Source organism: Rousettus aegyptiacus, unplaced genomic scaffold (genome assembly GCF_014176215.1).
Source record: "Rousettus aegyptiacus isolate mRouAeg1 unplaced genomic scaffold, mRouAeg1.p scaffold_m13_p_2, whole genome shotgun sequence".
Classification (NCBI taxonomy): Eukaryota; Metazoa; Chordata; class Mammalia; order Chiroptera; family Pteropodidae; genus Rousettus; species Rousettus aegyptiacus.
In genome coordinates, this window is record NW_023416295.1 from 120,457,701 (window position 1) to 120,474,869 (window position 17,169).

A 17,169-nucleotide genomic window follows, 5' to 3' on the forward strand; every position below is an offset into this window, starting at 1 on the left:
GATCTTTCCCTCTACTTCCTGAAGCTGGACAATTAATTACTCCTTTCCCATCCCTGTGAAGGTTTGAAGGTTTCATTTCTGAAGAGGGTTAAAAGAGTTGCTGGACAACCAGCTGAGGGTGAGTCCCTTACCTAAAACAGAGAGATTCGGTGACCATGTGTATACCGAATTCAGAGACCCCTGGGTCTTATCCCTCCAGAACTTTACCCCTCCAGACTGTCATAGTCCAAGCAATAGGTCAGAAAACCCTTCCCTGAGGAATCTTACCCACCCCAGAAGAAAGACCTGAAGATACAGACTTGTGGTCTCTGTAACAAGAGGCCCATCCAAATAACCCTTCAGCAAAGCTTCAAGTCAATAAGCCCTACCAGGAAGCTCAGAATTGAAGTCATTATTTTAGACTCCCACACTTAATTATGAGCAGACATTCAAGGATTACCAGCTATCTGAGGAAAGACTCTAAATATAATAGCAGGTTTTAAAGTTTCTTTCCTCCCTGTATAATCTATTTATTCTAAACTGTTGTTTCCTCTTTGTTTTAGTCTAAATCATTAATATCCTTAGAGCAATAAGAAAATATATTACGTCCATGAAACAAGAACAGGATACTATTATATAAAAGAAACATCCAAATAACATCCAAAAAAAAGGGGTCTCACTAACAGAATTTGAAAATAAAGTTGAGATAATTTGAGAAAGCAAAAAAAAAAAAAAAAAAAAAAGGAAAATAAGAAAGAGAAGACTATCACAGAGCTAGTCCAGAAGTTCTGACAGCCAAACAACAGAATTCCAAAAAGAAGAAAAAGAAAAAAGGGGGGAGGGGAGAAAAGCATCAAAGAAGTAATTCATATAAATTTTGCAGAATTGAAGGATGTAAGTTTCCTGATGAAACGAGCCTGTCGAGGCCCAGTTCAATGGGTAAAAATAGATCCACACCAAGCAAAATGATTGTTCTTGGTGTACAAAAATTCGCAGAGATTCCATAATCATTCAAAAAGAAAAAACTAGTCCAGCACAAAGGACGAAGAATCAGAAAAGCTTCTGACTTCTCAAGAGTAAGAATGGATGCAAGAAGTCAATAAAACAATTATAGACTTGTCAATTAAAGTGAGGATATAAGATATTTTCACTTCAGCACAAGTTCCAAAAATTTACTTCACAGGTACCCTTTTCTCAATGGGATACAGGCAACAATATAAAAAGAATAATTAAGAAAAAAAGAAAACATGAGATAACAGGAAACAAAAGATTCAACACAGGAGAGAGACAAAGAGAGCCTCTAGGATGAGAAAGGAGATCCCAAGATGACAGCTGTGTACCAGAGAGAGCACAAGCAGTTCAAACTGGAGCAGTGTGGCTCAAGTGACATTTGTATCAATGCAAGAGGCTTCTTGCTATTGGACTCTCATTCTAACGTGAATGAGTGCCCATGAGAGCTGGTCCAGATTCTCATTTGTACTACCTTATCTCACAATGTGCTAATGAGGGACATGCTCTCCACTCTCCTGCAGGCCCACGAAAGTGTTCTGCTTTGACCTACTTCTGAGAGCAAGAGCAAGGCCGTGGTGAGCTATGAATCAAAATTAAAGGCAGGCCACTCCCCCAACCTAGCTAATCGTTTGGCAACTAGCCCAAATCACAGCCCTGCCAGATGTCACAGGATTCATTTATAACCTTGCCCTTAGCTCCCCCAGGGGTATTCTCGGGGGAACCCAACCTCAGACTATGACCCAGAGACTGTTTATCTTTTCAGAGCTTTTATCCAATAGAGGCAGCATTACTCTTTCTCTACACAACTAGGCTTCAGCTTGCTACTCAAAACTATACATTGTTTAGGAATATATGCATGAGATGAAAAACTATAAAGAAAAGCAAAGGAATGTAGGTGACAGAGAGAATTTCAACCAGGGAGGCTCACAGAGGGGCTCTTAATGTGCCAGTAATATTACTGTCTTGATAGGCCAATATCCACATACATAGAATTTTAATTATTTTTTAAAACACACATGCATGTATTAGAATACTCTTCTTTATGATGACACATTCTATAATACAAGATATTTTAACTAGTAAGTGAATTCCTATTTAAAATCAGTGAAGTTGTTTTAATATCTTGAAACACTAAAGAAACCCAAACATATTCTTTAAAATTTTATGCCTATAAACATGAAAAGTTATGTGAAACAGGAAACTTGTATATAATTTACTAAAGCTGTTACAAAAAGAGGAAAACACAAATAATCCTGTAATTACTTTTTAAAGTTGAATCTATAATTTAAAACTTTCCAAAAAGAAAACATCAGATCTAAATATTTTATCAGTAAATTCCTCCAAAAATGAAAGAAATAATATTCCAGTCTTACACACTCTCTTTCAACAAATGGAAAAAGAGGGTACACTCTGTAACTTCTTTTATGAGGCTCCAAAAACTTGACAAGAGCATTATAAGAAAGGAAATTTGTAGGATAACTGCACTCATGAACACCGCCATAAAAATCATAAACAAAACATTAGCAAACTAAATCTGGATTATATAAATATATATTTAGGATTTTTCCAGAAAGGCAAAGTTGTTTTAAAATTGGACAAAATATATAAAAATTCAACATATTATCTCAATACATGCATAAAGTATATGATAAAATTCATCACCTTAGCAGAGAGGACAAGAGAATTTCTTTAATTTGATAAAGAATTTCTACAGAAAACTTTCAGCGAGTATTATATTTAATGGTAAGACAATGAAAAGAAAACTTTCCCTCTTAGGTTGCACATGAAACAAAATTTCCATCCCGTTATCACTACTTCTTTTCAACATAATACTGGAGTTGCTGGCCAACGCACAAGATGAGAAAACGAAATAAGAGAATGGTAAAGAAATTCATAAAACTGACAGTATTCACGGTAGATAAAGATTATATACTTAGAAAGCTACAAAGTTTACAAATAAATTATTAGAATCAAAAAAAGATAAAGTAAGATTATTAGATATAAGGTCAACATGCAGAAAGCAACTCTATTTCTATGTACTAGAAACAAATAGAAAATTAAATTTTTAAAGATAAAAATTTAAAATAGCATCGAGAAATCTCAACTACCTAAGAATAATCCTAGTAAAAGATATGCAAGACCTCTACATAGAAAATGGTAAAATATTATTCAAATAAATTTTAAAATACCATATTTATGAATTGGGAGATCCAACATTATAAAGATGTCAATTCTCCTCCAACAAGCCAATAATAACCAAAATAATTTTGAAGAACAAGGTGTAAGAATCTATACTATCAGATAATAAGAGTAATTATAAAGTTCAATAATTAAGACAGTGTTGTATTGGCTCAAGGATAGACAAAACAGCAAAATAAAATAAGAGCCCAAAAAGAAACCCACACACATATGGACACCTGATTTTCTACAAAAATGGCACCACAGAGTGGCAGTAAAGAATGGTCTCTTTAATAAACAGAGCTGGGTCAATTAGATATCCACATGGACAAAAATGAAATTTGACTCCTACCTCGTATCACACAAACAAAACAAATCTATTTCTAGCGATCTAGATCTAGACATGAAAACAAAATATTAAAGCTTCTAGAAAATAATATGGGAGAATATCTTCATGAGTTTGATATTAAAAAATTCCTGGGTTAGCTCTTTCTTTCACCACACCTTGTTGAAACTGGGGGTTTTCTTGATATTTCTGAGCTATATGGTTCTTTCCAGGCTACTTGGCAGCAATTTCAGAATTTTGAGCATCACATCCCGCTAGAACTCTTTGAGCTATCTTGGAGGATCTTCAAGCTGTGACTAGACTTCCAATGGAGTCACCAAAGAAACTTAACACAACCTCAGCACTGAAGTTGTCTGGGATGCCCAGTGAAAAAGATTCAGCTGGCTCTCAAGCTGTCTCATAAGTACTAGCAAAGAACCTTAGTAACTTGATTCTCAACCCTACTACCAAATTCCCTTCCCTTCTTCCAGAATGTTCACCCCAACAGCAGAACAGAGAAAGGAATTTACAGGGGCTGGGACTGAGGTTGGGACAAGACATACGCTACAGGAGGAGACATGGAGTAAGGACATTGGCAACTACTCGGAAAGAAAGGATGCAAAGGTTGTTACAAAGTATTAGGTACTGCACACTGTCTCTGCTTCTAAAAGACCCACAGAAGAGGAAAAATTGAGATTGAATCAAGATTCAGAAGATATAGATGTAGCTGTCATTACTGCCTATATCATGGAGATCCTTCTGATAATATTAGTGTGGAGAATAATTATGACAGAGTCAATTTTGCCATAAACCTTATTTTTCTACTGTTTCTTTTTGCTAATAGTTTTAGGATCATTACACAGCAGTTTGGGAAAGCTACTCTATGCTAGGACAGACTGTTTACCAGTATTTGATAACCTATGATATAATTCTGTAATTTTTTTCTTGCGTCTCTTGTCTAACTTGATACCAGTAGCATAAGGATCTATGTAATTTGCATTCGAATGACTTCAGAATACTTCAGCTCTATCTTTTTGACTCAAAGTAACACTAATAGATCTTGAATATTGCCAGTGTGTTTTAGAAGCCTGAGGTCAGTAAGATGAAATCCAAAATCAAGAATCGGAAGCAAGTAACTTTTGTGGAAGAAATGTAAACAAGAAAACATTGAGCGTTTGGCTAGAGCATAGTTAGGGCAAGGTGCTCTGACTAGGTTCTCCGGTTCTCAAAAATTTGAACTGTAACAATTTTTTTTTTGATGTGCTATTTCAATTTTTAGTAGCAAATAAATGTGTATAGGGTCTTATTAAAATTCGAAGCATATTCGAGTACCTTTTTAAAAAAAAAAAAAAAAACCTCCTTAAATAAGACAGAAAAAGTACCAGCCATAAAGGCAGAACTGGTTGCATAATTTGTAGGACTCCCTCATTCAAAAATTATTAAGAACTTCAAGAAAGCAACACCATAACATTAAACTAAGTGTGGAGCCCTAATAAGTATAGGGCCCTATGTGACTATATAGGTCATACATCCATGAAGCCAGCCCCACAAAAAACTAAAAGACTAAAAATTGGACTACTTAAAAACTAAGAACACTTCTTCATTAAATGTCACTCTTAAGAGAGTAAAAATACAAGCCAAAAAAGTGGAGACAGTATCTGCAACACATATATCTTACAAAGACTCATATACAGAGTATATAAACTTGAAATTATATTATGTCCTTTGCATGTTACAAATGTCTTATTGTTCCACTGTATTCCAATAATATTATAGAAGTATCAATTTAATTTCTAAGAAAAAGTAGAACCCTCTTATGTTACAGTTTATGGTGGAAAGAGTGGGCTTTTGAGATATCTTCAAATTCTATCTTAATCACTTATTTGTGTGAACTGAGCAAATTAAACTTCCCGAATCTCAGTTTCCTAATAAATGTGCCTAAAGATATAAAATTTTTTGGAATGGCTATTCTATTCTGGCAGAGAGCATGTACATAATGAATTGTTATAGCTGCCATCATTCTTATTACTGATTTTATTATTAATTATTATTTTATTATTAATATTAAGTTGGTTGTACTGTTATCCTTAGATGAATGGTTAAATATGCTCTTCTATAAGGCAAATATTGATCCTGCTCTTCCTATTCCCATCCAAGTCTTCCATAAGGCTTGGTGTAGGACAACATAAAGTCTAAGCAGTTATATCATGTGTTAGAAATTAAAATGACCTAGTCATTTTAGTTCATAATCCATACTTACTTACGATTCTTAGTTCAAAATTATTATATCCCCTTTGGTGTATCAACAGGAAATAACCCATTTTAATAAAAAATTTAAATCGTTTTATTCCATAGCATGTTATGGAATGGGTAAAGTCACTTATGGAAAGAATCAGAAACACTGAATCTATATGGAGGGAAAAACAGAGGTTATCTGAAGTTTTGCATATTAAATACAAACAAATCAACATGTATGCTGTATTTGAATGCATCAAGGCCCATCACTACGGAAATAAAGTTGCAGTTATTTAGTGTGATAGTAAAAATCTCGATTCTTTAGAACTCTAATTAAATGTATTTGTTATTAATTGACCTTGAGGAAAGAGGCAAAATGTTCAACTACTGGAATTAGGCATTTAGTCACAAAACATCTAACCTCTGGAGATCAAAAAGGAATAAATAACCATTTAGTCAAATTTCTAACACTGTCTACATCATAAAACAGTATCATATGATGAAAATGATAACTCTGAGGCATCATTATCTCTTAATCCAACAATAAACATTCTGTTGTATTTGATAGAGTCTTATTATCAAGGTGAGAACTGAACTCACAAGGAAAAGAGCCATTAACCCCATATTGTATGAAATGCAAAACTCTAGATGGAATTAAAGAGACAAACTCTAAAATACAAGGAAAGGGTGCATTCACCAATTTACAAATTAAATTTAGGCTTGCGGATACATTTTTCTAAAAAGACATAAACGCTGGTCCTCTCATCAGTCAAGTTCAAATTCTAAAATATTATCAGTCCCCGATAATTATCAGCCTGTGATGCTATGCTAGCCTGATATTCTTCTCTTTCTCCTGACACTGGCTCCATCCCCGCTAATACTTTGCCACACATCCAAACACTACGCATTCTCCACTTTGCTTTTAACTCCTGGGTATAAACAACAAAAATGGGCAGGTGAAAACACAGTTGAAAGGAGAAAAATCAAAATCAAGTTATCTTAAAAGAGGAAAATAATAACATTTTTACTAGGTACTTGTAAATCAATCAAAATCCAAGGAAAAATGTCAAATACTCGTATGACAATTTTTTGTAGATAAGTACACATACATATACATTTATACATATATTCATATATATGTATATATATATATATCTATACCCTCCTTCTCTAGCTGCTTCAGACAAGTGGCTGGCTCTGGAGAAAATCCTATTCAAAACCACTCTACTCAATTACATTCCTGCTTCTTGTATGGACCATTAAATCATCATGATAATCAAGCAGCATTCTATTTAATATACATTAGGTTGAAACCTTTAGTAAACAGCAAGACGAATAATTTGGAGATAACAGTGATATAATAAAAGGAAGAAAACATAGTATTTTATTTGAAAAAGAAACATAAGAATAAAATTTAAGCCATTAATGTTATTATCTGAAACAAATCAAGGCCTGAAAATTGTTTATGAAAACAAACACATCTTAATTTGGATTTTAAAAACAATCTAGGCGGTATCACTATACATGTAAAATGTAACAAGGGAAAGAAACAAGAAAAGTCAACTTTCACATGCACCTAAAAAAGTACCACAGGCATTTTAGCAAAACATATCATTGGTGCCTATGTTTACCATACCTGAACAAACTGTTCTGCCATGCTGCATGTTAACAAAGAATACAAAACAAAAATAGGGAAATATTAGCAGAATAAAACATAACACTATCGTATGGAGAATTATAAAATTAATTCACAAGTTGTTATAAGTGGTATTTGACATTAGCAATTTAACTATTTCAACTCAGTTAACAAACCATGCATTTCTTAGTTATAGATTACCCACCAGATGGGTTTATTAAAATATTTTATCTTTTTCAAGTTTCAGAGCAAGTTGTAAGTTCCTGTTGTACGAGACTTTTTTAAAATCAATTTTTAATTTACTTATTAAGCACACAGAGAATAAGAAAGCAAAGACATGCCTTTTATTGTCTATTCGATGCTATTTTTAAAATATTTTAGTCATCATTTAGTATCAAATAAATATAACCACTGCCAAAGTGAAGTGCTACCACAAATCCAGAATAAAACTAAATTTGTAATATCAGACATGTAATATACATTTTAACTGAAAAAATAGGAAGCTGTCTGAGTTGTTCATAGTTCTCAGTTCCGAGAATATATGCTTCCATTTAAAACTTCTCAACATATTCAGAAAACACAATGACTATTGATTGACTTGGCTTCACTAATATTCCAGTCACAGTTGGCGAAAGAACTAACCCTACCCCAGCACTTACTTCTCTTCTGTGACACGGCCTGCAAGCATGCAGTCACAATATCGCAGTTCCTCTGTACTTTATTCAGAAGCCTATCTTTCTGCTTCAGTTGCCGAAGTAACTTTGCCGATTGAATACCAATTCTGTACTTAAGTTCTCGAAGGATCATCTTCAGTTCATTAATGTCTATGAGCAAAGAAAATTTTAAAGAGAACAATAAATACCCTGAGACAAATACAAATGCCAATATGACACTAATCATTAGATAATTATCTAGAACATCCATTCAAACCAAGTAATTTTGGGTTCTTACCCAGGACTACATGTACGCATTCAACTAAGATTCTGATCAAATAAGTCACTCATCCATTTCCTACCCTCTTCATGAGATATATACTGTTAAAGTAAAATTTTTCTGAGCTTACCTGTAACATATAAGCAAGACTCTTACATTACCATATCTAGCTCTGGTTGCAAATTTGTTTTTCATTGCTTGAAAATTGGAATGTACATTTTGTATCATTAATATATTCCAATGGAAAGCTTCCAAGAAAAGAATCTTTTAAGTTGTTAGTTCAATGATAAACCTAACAACTGATAACAAATGTTTTTAAAAGCACTCACCTTTGTAAACAATCAGTTAAAAGTAAATAATATTACCACATTTTCCAATGTAGATAAATGTGGCTATACTAGTTTTGTTTTAAATATACAGTCTTCCAATGTCTTAATTATTAGGTACAACATCTCATATTAGAGACTCAGTAATTTTCCTAATATATTAGAACTACACTTCCTTCAAATAGATGAATAAGAATAATTCTACATTCAAAAAGCTAATAGTCTCAATAGCAGTTTTTCTACAAGTGAAAAAAAGACTTGGGAATCAGAAATTTAAACAATCTTTATGTGAATAATCATTAAAATTTTGGAGTTTTGTTTATCACGCTGGATATTATCATTAGTCACCATAGTGTGACCTGCCAGATAGGTGAAACCTTCCACTTAGCGTGGCACTGGCTAGGCCCTCATTAGAGGTCTTTGTGTGGCGTTTAAATCTACTCATTTTGAAAGGGATTTGGAAAAACCAGAGAAGATTAGAAGAGAAAAATAGAAATGTTTGAAAGTAAGAAAATACTTTAGAGGCCAAAGCAAGTAAACCATGGGTGTCTGTATGGAGTAGTGCCGGGAGGTGCTTTAACAGCGGTCGTACCTCACCACATTGTGGAAAATGCTATTTGACCTTGAGTTTAAAGAACTGCCTTTGAACAACCAACTATCTGTACATTCTTAGGCAAGTTAGTGCTCCAAGTCTCAAATTATGCTTAGTATGCAAGATTATCCTGAGAAACGAATGTGAACAGTCTTTATAAATACTAAGATAAATAGCACTACGATAATAAGGAATTTCTATGAAGAAGAGAACACACGCACAGTTCTCTCTCACCGTGATGGAACGTAATGGGAAGTAAGAGCTCACTTAGGTTAAATTAAATTATTTGGGTTCTAAAGATAATTAAATATAAGAATAAGCCATCAGGAGGGATCAGAGTCTCTTTATGTCTAGATTCCTTCAGAGAGTATAAACATCCTTTCTTTAAATATTTAAAATTTTTCCTTCTAGAAAAATTTTAGCAGTAATATCATCACTGTGCATTCAAATTATACTTTCTTCAACAAGAGTCATTTTCAGTGATTCTTAAGATACCTATACTCTGAGTTTCTGAATTATGTGTTGTCCAATATGGGAAAAATCTTAGGAGTTGAATTTGAAAATCTGCAGCAGTATCTGCTGCTATGCAAGCATCCCGATGACAGGAATAAGGTCTTCTGTATCTTTGTATGCTCCATAACATCAGCCATAGCTCTTCACACAGTGTTAAATAGAAAAAAAAAAATGAGATTGCCAACTGACAATGGACAATTTCCTCTCTAAGAAATCCTACTGTATATAATAAAAATAGTATCTAACATTGACTGAGCACTTTACATACATTAACTTACATATAATTCTCACTACAGTCTTCTGAGGTATTGTTATTATTATCCCTATTTATAAGCAAGAAAAACGAAAGACAGATTAAATAGCTTTGCCTGAGATCACACAGCTAATGATGAACAGCGGCAAGATGTCAACGCAAGCCTTCTGATTCCAAAGTTCACCACTTAATAAAAACACTGAGAAGAGAGACTAGATTTCCTAAGAAACTATTTTGGTGCCTCACATAACTAAAGGACACATACATGCTAAATATGCAAATATGTGATACATTGATGCTACAGCAAAATCCCTAACAGAATGAGGAGAGAATTAATACACAGGTTATCAGCATTATATGTGACTCTTCTTACTAAGTATTATGTTAGGAGGGGTATTTTTGACCCTGAAAAAAATCAAGTAACTGAAAAAACTAAAATTATTTAAACAGCTGTTTCCATTGTCTGATTCTTTATTCTCAACACTCTAATAACATTTATTGATAAAATGGTGTGTGTGGTTTATAATATGGCGCCTGTTCATCCTAATCAGATTGACTACAAGAAAAGATGAGCAGGCAACTAACCATGCAATAAGATTGAGACTTCGACAAAACAGACGCTTATACATCTTATGAATGATTTCTAGAGTGGTCACTCGTTTGAAATTCATTTGCAAAGCTGTACTGTTATTTCTTTAAACTTTAGCTTGTTGAATTGCCTCTTCCAAAAGGAAATTACCAATCTCCAAAATTACTAGTAATGAACAGCCTTGTAAAAACAGAAAGCCAAATCATAAGGCTTCAAAATTGATTTTGTTGGATTCTGAAAGAACGATTGCCCTGCGGAATACGGAACTCTTGGCACAAACAGACGTTCTGAGAACAGCCAAATAATTGTATATAATGAAATGGCACAACTCCAGCTAAAGTCCCAGGCAGAACGAGGAAGGTGGAAGCCATTTATAACAATCAGCTGGGGAAAAAAATCTTCACTAGGAAGCCAAAAGAGGAAGCTGAAAGCTGTTTACATAGATTTGAGAAAGCAGACAGATTTATTCCTTTTCCGGTTAGTTTTTTTTTTTCCTCTGGCACCAATTAATCTTATTTTTCAATTAGGAGACAGAAAATCATTCTATAGTACTAATTCTCTTTCCCCTCTCCCCTGGTAATTTAGCAAAAGGACTAATTCAAGAAATGTTATGGTGGCTTAGCATCTGTTTTCCACATCTCACTTCATCTTGTAAATTGAGGTCTTGATATAGCTATAAAACACACACACACACACACACACAACTGTAATAATTGTGGTAGTGCCTGAACAACAAGCCATTATGAACAGCCGAAGGAGGGGAAAAATCTCAGGACACGAGCATTAGTCTAGTAACAAAAGGAACAGCAAATAGCCTCTCCCCCTGAAAACCAAGGCCATTTTCGCTGACCTTTCCAACTGACCGTAGGAAGCAGTTAAATTCTGTGATAATGCCAATGCTTTAGGGCCGTCCACCAATTCGACACTGAGGGGTTGGGGGAAATATGCCCAGCGAGCTTCTTGAAACCAGACGTTCTGGCAGAAATGGAATTCACACGTTCTGCTTAGAAACCGCATTATCGAATTATTCTGCCTCACTAGTTAAACACTATCCAAGTGGTGTGGTCGAGAGGCGGATTTAAAAAAAAAAAAAAAAAAAAAAAACTGGCCCCAAAAGTCGCCTGTCTTCTCCCGGCGCCCTCTAAGTAACTTCAGATGTCAGAAACTCCAAACCTGTCCTAACAGCTGTTCCGGCGAAATTAGAACCTGGACTCTTTCTCCCTTTGAACTTCCGCAAATTCGTGGGGTGGAGGGCGTAGACCCGCTGCTACCACTCCAACTACTGATGCGCCACTCGATAACTTGAGAGGGGAATGAAGAGGGGGAAATAATAGCAGTCTAGTCATGAATCCGTGACACCGTGGGCACCAGCGATAGATCAAAGGAGACTGCCCAAACCTAATACCTGAGCGCTTTGGCTACTCAGCCCGAGTGCGCGCAGGTGAGCGCTGCAGGGCGCACAGGGACCCGGCAGGGACCCGGCTCCGGGAGGCTCTCCGGTTCCTGCTCCCCCGGGATCCCCCTCCGCCGAGATCGCCCCTCACCCTTCTGCCGCAGGTACTGCCTCTGGTGGCGCTGGCTCTGCCGCTCCTGCAGCTCCTGCAGCACGCGGGAGTCGCCGGCGCCGCCGCGGCCGCCCAGGACCACGTCGGAGCCGGAGGCCTCCGTGGAGCTGTCGAGGCTGTCGCGGCGCCGCTGGCAGCCCCCGCCGGCCGCCTCGTCCTCCTCGGTGCAGCTGTACAGCTCGGTGAGCAGCCCGCTCACCAGGGACGCGGTGCGGCTGGTCCGGCCGCCGCGCGGCTCGCCGGGCTCTGAGTCGTCCTCGCCCTCCCAGGAGTTCCGGGAGCCCCGCGGCCGCCCCGCCGGGGGCGCCCCGCTCAGGGATGCGGCCCCAGGCGCTTCAGGAACCGCTTCTTCAGGCCTTGCCTCGGGCTCCGGGAGCCCACCCCGGTCCCCGCCCGCGGGAAGGACTTCCATGGCCCCGGCTCCCGGCTGCCGCCGCCCCCCGCGCTCCGCCGCGCCGGCCAGTTCCGGGAGGAGGCGCGGCCTCTCCCCCGCGGGGTGCCCTTGGCCGAGCGCCGCGCCAGCGGGCTCCCAATCCCCAAGGCTCTTAACTCCCCCGGGCGGATGTCCGAGTCGCTGCCCCTCGGCTTCGGGCGGAGAGGAGAGGGGGCCCGCAAGGCCGCTGGACTGCCTGGGGACACCTGCAGCAGGTGAGGCCCCACTTCGTCCCTGAGCGCTCTGAAGAGCGTCCAGGAGCAGGATGTGACCAGAACGCATCAGGATGAAGTCTTCAGCCCGAAGGGGGAAGGCGCTCTGGCCGCAGCCACCTTCACTCCTTCACTTTTAAGCACATGATTTAACTCGAGAGGACAACTCCAACGTCCTATAGAGCCACTAGCTAGAAATTATACCCGGGAGAGTTCTAAACACCAATCAATAGGCGGAGGCCATGAGCTCTCTTCACATCCTGGGGCCACAAAGCCCAGCCCTGCTCACCTTCCCACCTGATGTGGGTGCCTTTCAAGGCGTTTTTAGTTTGCTTTCTGACAATGACCTCTCTGAAGCCCTGGCATATCCTTGAGATTTGATAACGCTGTGAACTTTTTTTTTTTCAATGAAAAATAAAGTACTGGATTAAGATCAAGTTACAAGACCTAACAGAGAATGAGAGCTCAGTATATGCCCATGGATGACCAAATGAATAAATTGATGTAGCTGATTCTGACAGTGAACTCAAAAGTTTACATGATACCCTGAGAGATGTACATTTACAATAGACCTCAGTGGAAGAAATTGAGGTACCCCTCCACTGTAGAATTTTTTGTGAATTTAATAATTGTCAGCGTTTCTGAGCGCTGTGTGTGTGTGTGTGTGTGTGTGCGCGCGCGCACGCGCGCGTGCCAGGCACTATTCTTTGCGTGAATTATCCCATTTAATTCTTACTTTAACCCTATAAAGCAGATAAGTACTATTTTTTTAATTGAGGTGCAGTTGACATATAACATTATATTAGTTTCACGTGTACAACATAATGGTTCAATATTTGTATATATTGGAAAATGAACACCACAATGAGTTAAACTCGTTATTATGCATAGTTACAAAGGTAAGCACTATTTTATCCTCACTTTCCAGTTGAGGGAACTGAGGCACAAAGAGGTTAAATAACTTCCTGTTCATAAAGAATAAAGTGAACTTTTCTTAAAGCTTAAAATTCAGCTTTCATTATGGATGAATACATATTTTGTTACAGATGAATATATATTTGTCTATCTCCTAGGGCTAGTAAATACTTGCCATATTTCTAAAAGAAACAATGCGCCTAGTGAACGATGGTAGTATGATGTTTGTTCAGCACACTTTTTACTTTTCAAGGCACTTTCATAATAGAGCCTGACCCTACAAGTAGAAGAAGTTTGATGTTCCTTGGCACCACCACCACAATGCATGTAAACATAGAATGAGAACAATGAGACATTTTTTGAAATTAGAGTAAATATAAGAAAAGCGGAAGTTTTGTAACTTTTGGCTGTGGTATCCATAACTTAAAATTATACTAGAAATATTATTTTTATGTGTGCGTATTAACTAAATGTATTAACTAACACTGTATTCATTTAATTTTAAAATGTATGAAATAGAAGGAATGGATTATTTTGTTGTTTTGTTTTTTGAGGGTTATTTTTCCTTTTGTCTTTGGCATTGAATAGATTCTTCAAAGCCTTCCTTCATGTGCCAAACTTTGCAACAAGCAGGACTTTCATAAAGGGAAACACTGAAAGTGGATCTCTTTCTTTACATGGCTTCCCAGCCCTTTCTATCTCCGCTCAATAAGAGATGTGATAACTGTTAGTCTTCAGCACTGTTCTCATCTACAGCATCTCTATCAGGACTTACAGATAAAGAAACTCAAAGTGAGCTAAAGGGGATGGTGAAAGAGGCCAGGAAAAACAAAAGTCGCTGACAGTCAACATTTCTAAATTAATCGGAACTCTAAAATTATTTCCCATTCCCCATCATTACCAAACCACCTGAAGAGAGGAAATTGGCAAAATAAAAACTGATAAGGAAAGCAGATTCAAGGTCCTTGCACCTGTTGGATTGATCTTGCCCCTCAAAAAGCATATGACTGTTCACCAGGGTCAGGTCTCTGCTTAAATGCCTTCTCAGTGGATTTTCCTAACCACTCTATTTGAAATTGCCATTCTCTATCCTCCCTCTCAATGTTCCCTATTCCCCTTCCTTTTCTCTTTTGTTCCATAATACTCACCACTTCCCAACATACCGTATCATCCACTAATCTATTTTATCTGTCTTCTTCCAGTATCAATCAATGTTGACCACAAACTGCAAGGCAAACAAAAGATTTATTTGAGGATCTTAGAAATTGCAATCCAGAACTTACAGATCTGGGTAGAAACCCAATGTGTTCTGAGGGGAATAGAAAGAGACAGAGTTTATAAAGACAGAAAAGGGTGGGGGGCATTCAAAAGGATTGCATAAATTGCTTTGAAAGAGCTATAATTACACTATGCTATACATAATTAATTATGTCCATTGCTAGGTGACAATTTTACTTTTTAATAGAGAGTTCAATGACGGAAAGTCAGTTCCAAAAACAGTATGAGGATGTAGCTGTTTGGTTTAGCCCAGTCCAAAAGTTCAGTCTCACATGGAAGAGGGTGAGTTAGCTCAGCTTCCCAGATACCTCCTGGCTCCATTTTAGAGTGCTCTCTTGACAATATCAACTCCATTTTGCCATTTTTCCTTCCCATTTCCCCCTTTTGATGGAGATCTTTTCCCAGAAAGCATCGATGATCAACCGTTAGAAAATAGTATTGATCTGTCATTGGAAAAGCAACATCGATATCTCATGACCAGAAACATTCATTCCTGATATGTCATGTCCCATGTAGGAGGGAAAGCAGTCTCCTGAGTGTACAGTAAGAGCTGAGTGTACAGTAAGTGTGCTGAACAAACATTTGAGCAACAAGGAAGCTTATTGGAAGCAGAGCTAAGTCACATATTCCTCAGATTAAAAGTTCCTTTGTAGAGTTGGTCTCAGTCAGATATCTTCATTGTTAATGCCTCTAGGCATTGGGCTACCATTATTCTGGTAGTGGCTGTTAGTTGTTTGATGCACCTGGTAAGACACTTAATTAAGGCAGTATAATCACAAAAACCAATATGATTAAGACTTGTAATGCAGAATGAAGCCCTATTTCTTTAGGCAGCCAGCTAAATAAGTCTGTCCAAGCCCAACTTACAAGGTAATGTTCTGTCTGTTCAAGGATTTTAATATTTTGTTTCGGAATCTCAAGGTGTTGTACCACTTTACCTAATTTATTAACATAGAAAACATTCTCCTCTCAATAGAGCATAAGTACTGCCTTGCTGGGCAACTAACACATCTAGAGCCATACAGTTTTGTGGTACCATTTCAACCAGACTGTCAATCATTCCTGTTGTTCTTCAAAAGCAGTTGTAGTAGAGTTTAATATTTGTGCTACAAAAATAGAAAGATTTCTTATAGACTTTTCTAATTCAGCTACTCCATACCAAGGAATGAAAGCCCTAGAAAGGCATATCCGAGGCCTTGCTTACCTATTGTGCAGTGTCAGGTGGAGTGAGGATCAAATCCAAGTTCTATTTTGTCTGTTTGGGTCAAATTTTATAGACAATAGAGCATAGATTGAAGATGATGGTAGAAGAAGGGAGAGTCTTTTTGGTGGCAGTATCAGGTAGTAACATAATACCATATCTGTCTTACCATAAAGTTGGCAAGGTGACATATATTTGGCCCCATACAAGAAGAAACACTCACTGTCCTCAAGCAAGTGTGAGTAATTATGCCCTTCAATCTAGACTTTGAGAGAAGTATTAAGTTCTATTTCCAAAGCAGGGACTTCGCATTCTTCATGATCATAATAATTGTCAATGCACAAAACATTAAAAGTCATCATATGATTTATTGTGAAAATGATTAAAAGTGCACCTGAGGTTTTTATACATTTGGGTCAGGATTGAAACATTAGCACGGGCTTTTATTGTTCCAAGTTCTTGGACTGGGATTCCCTAAGAGATAGATTTTACCTGTTTTCCGCCAAATGCCAGATTTTTTATCTAGTCCCCAAGTAGTATTCAAAAGCAGAAGAACATCTGCTTTCCAGGATTGTGTGGCTTTATTCCATGAATTTCCCCACATTAGAGATATATAAGAAGTAATATTGTAGTTGATTAAGGCTCATGGAGGTATGAACATGTGGTAATTTGAATTACACAAAAGAGTGTAGTTACTCATTTTTAAAGGGACAACACCCAAGATTCTGCCTCAACTATTTTTTTTTTTCAAAACAGATAAGTTATAAGTGTCCAAAACGTATTTATGTATATTTCCTTGTGGGTTGGGGAGACCTTCTGAATAGATCTGGTTACAGGAAGGTCATGTGGTCCATCAACATATTTTGAGTTTTGAGAATAAAAAAGGACTTAAAATGCGGCCTATGTCCAATTAGATTCTGTAAACTTTCAAGGTTTAAGGGCCAAGTCACTAATTCTCATTCATCATGAATATGGTTAGCTCGGGTGTATATCCA

At 37.4% G+C, this 17,169-nt stretch overlaps 1 protein-coding gene across 3 annotated transcripts in view; it reads right to left on the minus strand.

Moving 5' to 3' along the window:
- The window catches only part of TBC1D30 (TBC1 domain family member 30), a 68,298-nt gene extending 55,461 nt beyond the window's left edge, over window positions 1-12,837 (minus strand). The window contains exons 1-2 of one of the 3 annotated variants that reach the window (XM_036236871.1): window positions 12,115-12,837; window positions 8,024-8,188 (exon numbers count right to left, since the gene is read on the minus strand). In XM_036236871.1, the coding sequence (XP_036092764.1) occupies window positions 8,024-8,188; window positions 12,115-12,547 (598 nt within the window). In that variant the 5' untranslated portion in view covers window positions 12,548-12,837. Of the gene's footprint in view, window positions 1-8,023; window positions 8,189-11,975; window positions 12,077-12,114 lie in introns of those variants that run through there. The other 2 variants (XM_036236872.1, XM_036236873.1) reach the window with 2 other exon arrangements.
- Window positions 12,838-17,169: the final 4,332 nt, after the last annotated feature.